Source organism: Petaurus breviceps, unplaced genomic scaffold (genome assembly GCF_028583685.1).
Source record: "Petaurus breviceps papuanus isolate PSGF00001 unplaced genomic scaffold, PetGlider_PUasm1.0 90752, whole genome shotgun sequence".
Classification (NCBI taxonomy): domain Eukaryota; kingdom Metazoa; phylum Chordata; class Mammalia; order Diprotodontia; family Petauridae; genus Petaurus; species Petaurus breviceps.
This window is the reverse complement of record NW_027187336.1, coordinates 53,312-67,281: the sequence shown is the minus strand read 5'-3', so window position 1 is coordinate 67,281 and position 13,970 is coordinate 53,312. Positions and strand designations below refer to the sequence as shown.

General features: G+C 36.4%; 1 protein-coding gene across 1 annotated transcript in view; it reads left to right on the top strand.

Moving 5' to 3' along the window:
- Positions 1–13,970, top strand: part of CFAP221 (cilia and flagella associated protein 221) — a 123,823-nt gene that overhangs the window by 94,171 nt on the left and 15,682 nt on the right. Inside the window, exons 20-21 of the mRNA XM_069067751.1 lie at positions 8,686–8,844; positions 13,365–13,456. Of these exons, the coding sequence (XP_068923852.1) occupies positions 8,686–8,844; positions 13,365–13,456 (251 nt within the window). The remainder of the gene's footprint in view (positions 1–8,685; positions 8,845–13,364; positions 13,457–13,970) is intronic.

Sequence of the window (13,970 nt, the reverse complement as noted above, 5' to 3'; positions counted from 1 at the left end):
GACTTGTGCATCTTTATTCTCTTCCCTAACCTTCTTTTCCCTCCCCTCCCTACCCCCCCCCCCCAGCATATTCCTCTTCCCCTCCCTTGCCATTCTTTTTTTAAGATCATCTAGATATAACAAAACCAACAGATTTGGGAAAGGAGTATTCAGTAGGCTCACTATCTTGGGGTGGGGGTAGGGGAAAGACTGGAAGAAAATTTGTAATTCAAAATCTTGTGGAAATGAATGTTGAAAACTAAAAATAAATAAATGAATTGAAAAAAAAAACAAAAAAGATATAACAAAATCACTCCAAGGCCTTCTGACTAATATTCTCTCTGTGGCCTTTGATGATAATACAGTTCATAGGGTCTGCTTATCCTCTCCCTCTCCCTCTCCTTTCCCTTCTCCTGTCCAAAAGAGGGTAAACTTTATTGGTCAGAAGCTGCCCACTTAACTTGTCGTTTCCTGGCTAGATTTCTTTCTTTCTTTTTCTCTTTTCACTTCCTTCCTTCCTTCCTTCCTTCCTTCCTTCCTTCCTTCCTTCCTTCCTTCCTTTCTTTCTTTTTCTCTTTTCACTTCCTTCCTTCTTTCCTTCCTTCCTTCCTTCCTTCCTTCCTTCCTTCCTTTCTTTCTTTCTTTCTTTCTTTCTCTTTCTTTCTTTCTTTCTTTCTTTCTTTCTTTCTTTCTTTCTTTCTTTCTTTCTTTCTTTCTTTCTTTCTTTCTTTCTTCCTTCCTTCCTTCCTTCCTTTCTTTCTCTTTCTTTCTTTCTTTCTTTCTTTCTTTCTTTCTTTCTTTCTTTCTTTCTCTCTCTCTCTCTTTCTCTCTTTCTTTCTTTCTTTCTTTCTTTCTTTCTTTCTTTCTTTCTTTCTTTCTTTCTTTCTTTCTTTTTCTCTTTTCACTTCCTTCCTTCTTTCCTTTCTTTCTTTCTATCTTTCTTTCACAAAACCTTACACTCAGTTCACTCTGAAGCTCATAAATTGGACCACAATAGGTCCCTGCCCAAATTCCACTTAATGGCTGTATTTTGGGCTCTCCTGCCTTGGAGTGAATGTCAAGCAAACCTGAGGTTCTTCACTTCCCAGCTTGATTCTTTTCTTTTTTTCTAATTTAAGGTGCCATCCCTTTACACACTTCTTAAAGAGGCCTATTCACTGAATGGGCCTTACCTCACTCACTCTAAGTGAGTATGTGAAAAGGCCTTAGCCTAAAAGGGCCAGGGTCTCCCATTGCATCCCCGGCCATCTCTAGTCATCCTGATGAATATCTGGTCACTGATCCCAGATGGCTCTGGTAACACCAGAAGGCTGGTGACCTTGCAGAGCCCTCCCTCACTCAAATCAAAGTCAACTGCAAGTCATTTCATCATTTCCCTGATGCTATGGTCCTCTTCAAAAATGAAGGATAAACACAATGCTGACCTGGACAGGAAAAATGACTCATTGTGCCCTTTTCTGGATTTTTCTATCAAGATTCAGTCTGGTTTGTTTTCTAGATCTGTTTGGAGGATTTTTTGTAGGGAGAGTTTCTGGCTGCAGTGTTTCCTACTATTCCACTCTTAAATCATATACATTCTTAAATATGCAAAATCAAAATAGTGTCTGTATTAAATCATGAAATTTTGGCAAGTCATCATAGTACTATGTAATGCAATGCAATTATACTTACATTGGGAGTCATGTAGTGCCCACCAAATTATCAGTTAAGAACCAATTCAAAATATCATTTTTTTAAAGCAATTGGGGTAAAGTAACTTGCTCAAGGTTACATGGCCAGTTATTTTGTGTGGGTACAAAGTATCTGAGGCCAGAACCAATTCTGGGTCTCCCGACGCCGGGGCCAATGAAAATATCATTTTTCTAAGCCATTTATTTTTGTATGAATAAAAGTCTCACATTTTGAATTTTGAGTAATATACCTTCCTTCTTTTCAAAAAAAGTTACGACAGCATGAAAACTGCTCAAATCAAATGTCACAGGGCTATACTACTGTGTTTCCCCAATAATAAGACACTGTCTTATTAATTTTTTTGGACAGAAAAACACCAGAGGGCTTATTTTCAGGTGAGGGCTTATTTTAATGAACGTTGACAGCAATTTTAATAAACAGGTAAATGTGAACAAAAAAATGTGCCTTTATTCAATAAGCAAATCACTGGGGAAGAACAGGATGACTCGCTCACTGCTGCAGCTCTGATTGGATGCAGCTCGGAGCGCGGCGTGCGTTTCATGGGGGGGGGGGACGGTGCATACAGAGGGTACCATAATGTAGCGTATAGTGCAGGGGATCACCTTCACTACAGTAGCAATCTCAATAGGGCTTATTTTCGGGGGAGGGCTTATTTTAGAGGAATCTTACACAGTAAGGGGAGGGTTTATTTTCGGGATAGGTCTTATTATTGGGGAAACACGGTATATACTATACTATACATACTATATGCTATATACTATAAAATTGTGGTTCGTTTTGGAGGTAATCCAAAATCATGTAGAATTTCATGAATAAAATGCAACAAAACTCAACCTTTTGTAGTTTCTACATGCCAGTTTCTGATCATGGTATTCATTTGAAATATCCTTAAACCTTCAAATATTGAAAACTTGATAATGGATGGTCTTTGGGGTAATATAATTCCAATTGACCTCTGAAGCCCTGCACTTTCCCCTTTTTTCCTATTAGCTTGCAGCTTTTCCCCAGCTAATTTAATACCTATCTAATAATGGATATGCCTCTTAAATAAATATTTATTTAAATACATTAATAAATACATTACCATCTTCAGAGGGTTTGATGTAGCTATTAATGTTTCATATAAATAGCCATTATCATTTGTCTACAAATGATGTTGTTGTCATAGGTATACTCATGTCCCCTCTTACTGAATCAGCCAACTCTTCAGTCTCAGCATTTATTACCTTCTCATTCCATTGCTTGACAGCATTTATTAGAATTGATGATATTGTATTTTCTATCAGTCTTTCTACATGACTGCTCAGGCTCACTTCTTTCACAGTGATTATGGTTTCTTGAGTCAAAATGTTTTTTCCTGGCTCTTGAGGAAGTGACGAGAGAGAGAGAGAGAGAGAGAGAGAGAGAGAGAGAGAGAGAGAGAGAGAGAGAGAGAGAGAGAGAGAGAGAGAGATTGTAACAAATGCGCAAAGGAGAACAGGATAAAGTTCAGAAGGAAGGCTAGACAAGCCTGATTCCAGATCTACTGCACCACCTGGCTGCCCATACTCCATAGATTTTCTTTAGATAGTGTAGCAGCAACCACACTGGCATACCCAGGATATCTGCTATCACAGGTTCTTAGGTCTGCTTTACTAGGAAAGATAGCTGTTTAAGGGTCAACAACCTTTTTTAATTAAATTCACTAGTACAGGGGAAAAGTCAGCACCTGAACTTCATAGAAAATACAAGCAGAGAAATAAAGACCAATAGACAGGGTTCTGACTGCCTGAATCCACTATACACTTTACATACATCCCTGGATCGAGAGAGCCTGTACATCTGAGCAATTGGGGAGCTCTGAACATATGGTCACTCAGAATCTCAACCAGGGAATCACTAGATCCTTCTCATAAGCGAGCTCCCAAAGAAAAATAACAACTCAGAGTATATATACACCTCTCAGAGCCAGAAGGCATCACAACCCTCTATGACTCATTGCCTAATGAGAAATTAGCAAAAGGTGTGCAAGCCTTCCTACAAGCAAGCCCCCCCTAAGCAAGCTTCCCTTAATGGGCTCCATGTAATATCCATGTAATATACTATTACCATTAAAGATAGACAGCAGAAAACAAGAACTCTGGCTTTTAAATCAATGTATAAAATGTATTACATTTTAAAAAGCAAGTAATATGAAATGGAGATTCATGATTTCCAATAGAGTCCTCTTTTTTATGTTGTACTGTGTGCATGGAAATGCTTGGTTTTTTAATGTTTATATTCAGAATAAAATATAAAAAAGTTAGGTTGGGGGGGAAACTAAATCTTCTCTCTGAATTATGCTAGCTGTTTGACCAGTGGTAAGTCACTTAACAACTCAGTACCAGAAGTAACTCTCTCAGATCTTAAGTAATAGATGAGTTGCTGAACTTCATCAATAGAGTTTCCACACAGATGATGAAATCACAGGTCCAGACAAAAATATTTGTGTATAATTTCTTTACATGGTTGTAAGGGAAAGTGCTCTTCAACCTCAAAGTGTGCTATGTAAATATGAGTCATTATTCATGCAAGTCTTAAATACTGGTTTCAGATATTCAAATAACACTCATGTTATTTTAAGGCAGATTTTGAGTTTTCTGCTACCTATCTAGAGAAAATCTATGGGGAGTATGGGCAGCCAGGTGGTACAGTGGATAGAGTGGTGGACCTGGTGTCAGAAAGACTCATCTTTCTGATTTCAAATCTGATCTCAGACACTTACTAGTTGTGTGACCCCGGGCAAGTTACTTAACCCTGTTTGCCTCAGTTTCCTCATCTGTGAAATGAACTGGAGGAGGAAATGGCAAACCACTCTAGTGTGTCTGCCAAGAAAACCCTAAATGGGGTCACAAAGAGTCGGACATGACTGAAAAACAACAGAACAACAACAGAACAACAACAACAGTAGAGTATATAAGTCAACTGCATTTTAAGGGTTTTTAATAAGCCCTAATACTCTTATAAGCCTGACTCTTCTCCCTCTAAATAAGAAAGTTATCACCATTACAATACAATCAGCACTATTTTAAAAATAGTTTATCATTCAACTTCTGGAAGCCAAGATAGGGCCAGGATGCATTAAATTGCTGTAATTCTCCCATATTCATCCCCAAACAACCCTAAAATAGCACCCCAAAACAAATCCTGGAACAGCAGAAGCAGCAAAAAGATGGGGTGAAACAATCTTTCAGCTCAAGAAATTTGTAAGTTTGGAAAGAAAGGTCTGTCTCACTCAGGTAAAAGGAGAGTACATTCCAGGACAGGAAGCATCCCAATAAGCCAGCAGGAGATTCTGAGACCCAATGTGGTGAAGCCAGCAAACACCAACACCAGGACCTCCTGCATGCTTTAGCATAACCAGGGGAACCAGCAGACTCCAGCTCCAAGACCTGGAAAGTAGATCCAGGAGAGACAATATCAGAATAATTGGACTACCTGAAAGCCATAATCAAAAAGAGGACATGGACAGCATCTTTCAAGAAATACTCTTGATTTGAAGAAATTTGAATATTTGAAGAAATATTCATGAAAATATTCTTTTCAAGAAAAACTCCAAGGAACATTATAGCCAAATTTCATAACTTTTAGGTCAAGGAAAAAACACTACAAGTGGCCAGAAAGAAACAATTCAAATATCAGGAAATCACAATCAGGATTACACAGCACTTGGCATCTGCAATAATAAAGGATCAGATGTCATGGAACATGATAATCCAGAAGGCAAAGGTACTAGGACAACAACCAAGAATGACCTACCCAGAGAAATTAAGCATGATACTTCAAGGGGAAAAAGTGGTTATTCAATTAAATAGAAGGATTTCAAGCTTTCATGAGGAGAAGACCAGAACTAAACCAAAAATTTGGCTTCTAATATCAAGAACTGAGAAGCATAAACAGGTTAAAAGGGGGGGAAATATAAGGGATTCAGTAGAGCTAAACTATTTACATCCATATGCAGGAAGATGGTACTTGTAATTCTTAAAAATTATATAATTAATAGTACAGCTAGAAGGAATATACATAGAAGATATAGGTATAAGGTGAATTTGTGGGAATGACATAAAAAATTAAGGGATGAGAGAGGAGTACAATGGGTGAAGGAAGGAAGAGGGAGAATGGGGTAGATTATTTCACATGAAGAGGCATTAAAGATTACATGGAGGGGAAGATGGGAAGGTGGATGATGAACATCACTTGTACTTTACTTTCATTAGTATTGGCTCAAAGAGTGAATCCTATACATAATCAGCTGAATATAGAAATCTATATTACCTGACAGAGCAGTAGGAGGGGAAGAGAGGAGTAAAGTGAGGCAGGGGGATGCAGGAAGGGGGAAGGCAGGGACTGACAGAAGGGAAGATGGATCAGACGAGGCTGTAGATAGAAGCAAAACACTGGTGGTGAGGGAAAAGGTAAAAGGAAAGAGGACAAACAGGAGGAAGAATAGGATGAAGGGAAATATACAATTAGTAATCATAACTGTAGATGTGAATGGGATGAACTCTCCCATACAACAGAAGTGGATAGCAGAGTAGGTAAAAAACAAAAATCCTACAATATGTTGTTTACAAGAACCTTGAAGCAGAGAGATACACATAGAGTAAATCTAAGGGGTTGGAGCAGAATCTATTATGCTTCAGCTGAAGCAAGGAAAAAAGGCAGGGGTAGCAATCCTGATCTCAGACAAATTAAAAGCAAAAGTAGATTTATATTTTTTTGAATAAGGAAGAAAACAATATCTTGCTAAAAGGTACCATAGACAATGAAGCAATATCAATACTAAACATATATGCACCAAATTGCCCTTTGAGCATAGTTCCAAATTTCTCTCCAGAATGGTTGGATCAGTTCACAACTCCACCAACAGTGCATTAGTGTCCCAATTTTCCCATATCCAAGCATCCAAAGCATCCAAATTCTTAAACGAAAAGTTAAGTGAGTTACAGGAAGAAATACACTGAAAAACTATACTAGTGGGAGACCTCAACTGTCCCCTCTCAGAACTCAATAAATCCAAACAAAAATAAACAAGAAAGAGACTAAGGAGGTAAATAGATTATTAGAAAAATTAGATATAACAAACCTTTGGCATGATTTAGACATAAAGGGTGACACCATAGGCAAATTAGAAGAGCAAGAAACAGTCTACCTGTCAGATCTATGGGTAGGGGAGGAATTCATGACTAAATAAGAGATAAAGAATATTACAAATTGTAAAATAATTTTGATTACACTAAATTAAAAAGCTTTTGTACAAACAAAATCAATGCAACGAAGATTAAGAGCACAGCAGAAAGCTGGGAAACAATCTTTACAGCAAGTATCTCTGATAAGGCCTCATTTCTCAAGTATATATAGAACTCAGTCAAACTCAGAAGAACACAAGCCATTCCCCAAATAATAAATGGTCAAAAGATATGAATAGGCAGTTTTCAAATTAAGAAATCAAAATAATCTATAGGCATATGAAGAAGCACTCTAAATCACTTTTGATTTTAAAAATGCAAATTAACACAACTCCAAGATACCACCTTATACCTATCATTGACTAATATGACACACAAAAAAAGAAAATGGTAAATGTTGGGGAGGATATTGTTTTGCATTATTATATTTCTGGGAATAGTTAAGTCATTCACAGTCATTGCAACTATTTTCAAAAGTTGGTTTTGGTTTTAGGTTGTATGAGGATTTTCTTTTATGAAAAACAAAACTGGTGAGTTAAAATACCCTACATTTCCAATCACAGCCAGTCTGCCAATTTGGGTACATATTCAGATGTCAGATGATTGCTTTATTCTTTAGTCAGCCAGCTAGAAATTAGTAAAGAGCAGGACCTCTCTGCACACCAGATGCTACATCCAAGTGGAGCCTTCCTGGATAAAAACATTATCAAAATAAAGTTAAATATTGACATTTCCTGATATGTCAAATGCCATTCCCTGCCTTGTCTTCTCTTAAAAGTGGACTTTAAGAGACTATGTTGTTTTCAAAACCAGAAAGCTTATTTTCTCTTTAAAACAGGTTTGCTTATTTGATAATTCCTCCAATTCATCAAACTTGGAAACACATATTTTAAGCCTTGGTTAAGCTATCATTTCAGTTGTAAGCCAACAAATGTTTTCAAGAGAACAATATAAATCTAAGTTAGATGTAATGTCGTCCTCAAGTAAGAACAAGAAATTGATATTCATAAAGTATGGTGGTATTTGAAATCCTAGCATCTTTCATCATTTTAGAAAAATAAACCTTCCTAGATTGAGATAGAAACTAGAAATGATTTTTTTTTAACTTCACTGCAAGTCTTGTACTTAAGAATCATAGAATTTTAGAGCTGCTTTTAGTGGTGGCAAAGAATTGTAAATTGAGAGGATGCAGATCAATTGGGGAATGACTAAATAAGTTGTGATATATAATTGTGATGGTATAAAATCGTGCTATAAGAAATGATGAGCAGGATGCTTTCAGAAAAAGCTGGACTTACGTGAACTGACACAAAGTGAAATGAGTCGAACCAGAAGAATATTGTACACAGTAACAGCAATATTGCCTGATGATAACTGTGAATTACTTAGCTATTCTCAGCAATAGAATGATTCTAGATAATTCCAAAGGACTTATGATGAAAAATGTTGTCCATCTCCAGAGAAAGAACTGATAGAGATTGAATAAAGAACAAAATATGCTTTTAAAACTTTATTTTACTTGGGTTTTGTTTTTTGTCTGTGTTTTCTTTCATGACATGACTAATATGGAAATTATTTATGATTGCACATGCATAACATAGCAAATTGCTTGCTTTCTCAGTGAGGGGAGAAGGGGAGAGGGAGGGAGAGAAAATTTTTTAATGTTAAAATTTTACATTAAATTTGGGGAAAATAAAATATTAAATATATATTTAAATTTATAGTCCATAGAGGACTTTTACATCTTTATTTTTTGTGCTTAAAATCAGTAAAAAAATGTTTTAAGTATCTCATTTTTCTTTTGTAGAATCCAAACCCAGGCCTATTTGCTGTAAAGCAACTGATGACCTATTCAGAAGTAACAACCGATTATCATCTGTGTACGCATCCAAAATATGTGTTCACCAAAGAATGTCATAAAGGATCCAGTGTTCCCATTACACAAAAGGAATTTCTGAATCGAAAGGTAATGCCATTGTCATAGATTCATTGATAACTTGGGAAGCTGATCTCAGATGCCACACAGATACCACTCAGGGAGGTAAAGGGTTGTGAATATGAGGTAGGTAAGTTGGGTTGCCAGTAAAGAGTGGTTATACCAATAGCTTATGCTAAGTAAGTTCTGAGGTTTTCATATACATAAAATTAGTACATAATGGGGATGTAGTACTGGGGATGGATATGGAAAAAAGATTATCCTTGCTCCCTTCCACAAAGACCCCTTTCAGTTTCACATTGCCATTCCCAGGTTCTTCTTTTTCCTTTCAATGCCTCCCCTAATATCTATTTTAACCAGATTTCACATCTGTAAAAATTAGGTCATGGGATTAGCCTACCTTTGCAAAATTTTCAACCCTGCTGCCTTATCATATTATGGAGGTAATCGTGGCAATCCTTTAAGGCTTTGTTAGAGGAGTACAAGCTATTACAGCCTCTTTTCATGCTTGAAGCATGATCTTAGCACTGATTGAATCAGATCTTCAGGAACCAGCCTAGCTAAGTATAGAGAGGTTCCAATAAGAGGAATATATGGTTGTTTGCAAGTTATCTTTCCTATTGTACAGATAAGATAGAAACAAGATAAAGTGTAGATAATCTCAGAGAAGAGACATGAGCATTAAGGGGAATTAAAAAGGCTTCTTATAGGTGAGACTTTAGCTGACACTTGAAGGGAAATATATAGTTTTAATTAGTGGCAGCATATAACAAATGGTAGATTATACATGGAAAAAATGACATGCAGGACAGACATGATCATAAAAGGAGATGGGTAAGTTTTGTAGGCAGGGCAGGGAATAGCAGATAGGATAATTGCTGTACTTTTTTATAATCCACAAAATATGAACAAAAAGGAGAGGATACCTCCAAGCATAGATTCTTTGTGAAGGATTTATGAAAGGATATGGACAAAAATCATACTGTATGAAAAAGAATGATTGGCTTGTAATCTGGTGACAGGAGTGTTTACATTAATGAGGTTGCCTGACCCAAAATTCCAATCCAATGTGCAACAAAAGGACACTGAGGCACTCCAAGCATTTTCAATTTTTTAGGGAGTCAGGTGGTCCCTAATTAATTGGGTCCAGGATCTTCCTCATGATCAGGAACTTCTCCCCTGGGGTGCTAGCTATTTTTATACACTGAGGAGAGTGCTAAAAATAGAATGAGGCAGTACAATTTCATGATTGATTAACACTAGAAGTAGGGGGAATTCTAAGATTGAGGGGCACATCTATAGATTTTTTCCCAGTAAAGGTATTCCACCTGCCACCCCAGTAGAGGTTTTCATAACAAATCAAACATCCAGTGCTTTGATCAGTGGTATCCTAGGAAATAAGGAAGTAGTGGTTGAAAGCAAAGGTCCCAATGGAGCAGTGACTGTTGTTCACAGGGGTGAGAGGTGTTGATGCTGCAATAAAAAAACAAACTGCCAGATTAAATGCAATGTGTTTTTCATAAGAGACAGTTATATTATTTTATCCTATAACCTACAATGATACCATTAATACGCAGTATCTCTAATACATAAGAGGTTACTTGGTTCTAACACATAAACTGTTATCAATAAGTAACTTAAACTTGATCTTATTCTGCTTAATTCACTAAAACAATCAGTGACACCCATCAAATTACAATAAAATAAGTAAATACTATTTAAATTTTACTATGAGATATCAAAGTTATCTTCACAACTGTAAAGGGATGATCCATCAATAATCAATTTTGCCATCAGCATTATTCCAGAGTTTACTACTTCATCCTTGTGTTATTTTGGATAAGTCATCTCTTCCTCTGGCCTCAATTCCTTTATCTATAAAATAAGGACATTACATTAAATAACCCCAAAGTCCTTTTTAGCTCTGAGTCTATGAATATTCTGTACCTCAAATGCCAATTCACCTGAAAAGTCACAACATTCACATTCATAGGGTCATAAGATCATAGGATTTAGAGTTGAAAGAGAACTCAGAAATTATCTAGTTTTCTAATTTTATAGATGAGAAATCCAAGGGCAAACAGTAAAGTGTTTTGCTCAAATTCACACTGATAGAATTAGTAGAAAAGTCTAAATTTTAACCCAAGTCTACTGACCCCAAACCAGAGCTCCTTCTGCTATATACTATGCTGCACCTATACTTCTAACCTAGGTTAATAAAAATAAATCTGGCATCTTAACAATGGAACAAAATTTCATTTCCACCTAGAAATTTGTAGTCAGATGCCTTTGATCATGCAAGCTACCTGTGAACTACCTTCCTATTATTTGATTGTGTATGCTCAGTAAAGATGTTTGTACTGCATGGCTATGTTGAGACCCCCCTTAACATCTTAAGATGTTCAAGCTCAAACACTTGTTCCAATATGCTATTTATCACAAGTAAAGTCTATTAATCTTTTCTTGTTCAGGCAGTGTATGTCCAAATGTATCATCTTTACCTATGGCAAATTATCCTTATCTACTCATATTTAGAAATATCAAGATTTCAAAATGAGAATTCCTTCTATAGACTGGTCAAGCAAGGGGTTTTTTTTGTATTTAATTTGCATGACAAGTATTCTTTAAATTAAGAAACTTGTCATATACGTATGTGTGTACACAATATTATATATAGACAAATATATGATACATGTATGTATATATACATACATGTGTGTATATATGCATCTGTGTATATGTATATGTATTTCACAGATAATAGGTTAAGAACTACTACTCTACATTCTTCTCAATATAGCAGTAGTCCATGGTACCCCAATCCCATACATATACATGTATATGAGTATATTTTTCTTTCCTTTTAATCCTATGTATTTTACGTATTTAAAATTTTATACTGAGACAAGGCCATGACATGAAGAAGATTAGGGACCCGTGATGTAAATAAATCAAAGGGATTTTGAAACAGACTGAAACAGCATCTGGAGAGCATGATGAGTCAATAGATAAGGAAAAGCAAGGTTAATAGAATAGGCATATGCAGAGAGTACTGGACATGGAATCAAGAAGACCTGAGTTCACATCTCCACCTTGACACATTATTAGCTTTCTGTCCCTGGACAAGTAACTTAACTTCTATCTGCCTCAGTTTCCTCATCTGCAAAATGGTAATAATGATAGCACCTACCTCCCATGGTTGTTGTGAGGATAAAATGAGATATTTGTAAAGTGCTTTGCAAAACACTATATAAATGCAAACTTTTTAATAGGGGACAAATAAAAGAATTGCCTCACAGAAATAAGAATTCTGTTGAAATCAGACTACATGAATTTGTAGGAAGGTGTGATCAGCATGGTTTCAGGAGTTTTTCCAGTAGATTCTGTGGTAGAGGGGTGGGAATGAAGAAGGCAGATGGTAAGGGTGACCCAGGGCTGAAACAGCAGAAGGACCAGGGACCTAAGGATTCAAGAGGAAAGGATGGGAGCAGCTAGGTGGCACAGTGAATAGAGCACAGCTCCTGGGAGTTCAAATCCAGCCTCAGACACTTAACACACAAACTAGCCATGTGACCTTGGACAAGTCACTTAACCCCAATTTCCCTGTCTACCTCCTTCAAAAAAGTAAAAGAAAAAGAGTAGAGGACAGGTGAACCAGCAAAGACTCTGAAGAAAGGAAAGGATAGGCAGAACAGAAGCTCAAATTCACCTGAGGGCTGTGGAGAACTGTTCTTATTTAGATGGGTCAAGGGGAAATGTATTCTTTTTGTCCATGGCAAGTAGGTGAAGTTTCTTTTCTTAATATAAGAGATCCTCAGCTACAAGTTGGGCTTCACTTTTCTGGCATAACGATATGTCTTCATCAGTCTTTCTGCTGGCAAGTCCACTCCTTGCCCCCTACCTGAGGTAGTCTTCCCACATGGCAGCCAGCAAGACAGGCAAAGAATTAGCTTGCTGAGTTTCCATGGCAACAGCTCTGAGGGGGAGCAAGTCAAGTTTACATTCATCATTCCAGAACTTTTTTGGATCACCAAAGAACTCTAGAAACAGTTGACTTATCTTAATAAGGCAATAGTCACTAGGTTGGAAAGCCCTGAGACCCAGAAATGAACCATTTTATTTTCTCAGCAATTTCAGTTAGCTTTAAATGTCAGTTTATCTAATGTGTCAACAGTAATCAAGCCTAGTTATTAATGCCTATTCTGTTCTTTAACCTGAGAAGCTGTTGGCTGTATGAGTAATAAAACATGAAAAATTCTTCTCTATGGATCTTTTAGATTATAAATTTATCAAGGGTAGGATAGTTTAATTTTTTTAATATCACTAGTGCCTGGCGTAAGTAGGCACTTAAAAACATCGATTGATTGATTGTTAAATTTCATTAATTGTACTGTCTCTTTGGCTAAAAAGATTAAATGAAACTTATTTTACTTAGTGCCCATGAGAACTCACTTAAAGATAAAAGAGATTTCCATTGGATTAAGTGGGAAACTTCTGTTTTGCCTTATCTTGTGAAATATTTCACATTCATGTGCTGGCTATCATTACAGAACATTATTCCTGGAGTAATGAGCTGGAAAAAGTTCAGCCCAGTGATTCTTTTAACTTTGCCCGACACTTCCACTATAGCATCAACTTCTTGGTAAGTAAAAGTTGATCTATTCATGATAACAGCTGTGCTTTTTATTATATAATAATGTACTCAAATTTGTGTCTAAGTCATACTTTTACCAGTTTAATCTTATTTCAATTTCTAAAGGAATCTTTTTTTTTTGGAGGGCAATTGCGGTTAAGTAACTTGCCCAAGGTTACACAGCTAGTTTTTTTGTGTGGGTGTTAAGTGTCTGAGGCTGGAACTGAACTCAGGTTCTCTTGACTCTGGGTCCAGTGCTTTATTCACTGCGCCACCTAGCCGCCCCAAAAGGAATTTTACTATGTGACTTTTTTGTTAAGAAATAGAATTAAACTTTAATTTATCTTTGTTAACATCCACATTTTTATAAAGAGCTTGTTTTAAAATGAGGCTCACCTATATTTTTCAGTTGTTTCCCAAGTAAAAGTTAAATTGATCACTGGAAACTGTACAGTGACTGTAAACAACCAAGTCACAAAATTTTAGCAAAAATATTCACAATAGTTTCTTAAAATTATCTTGG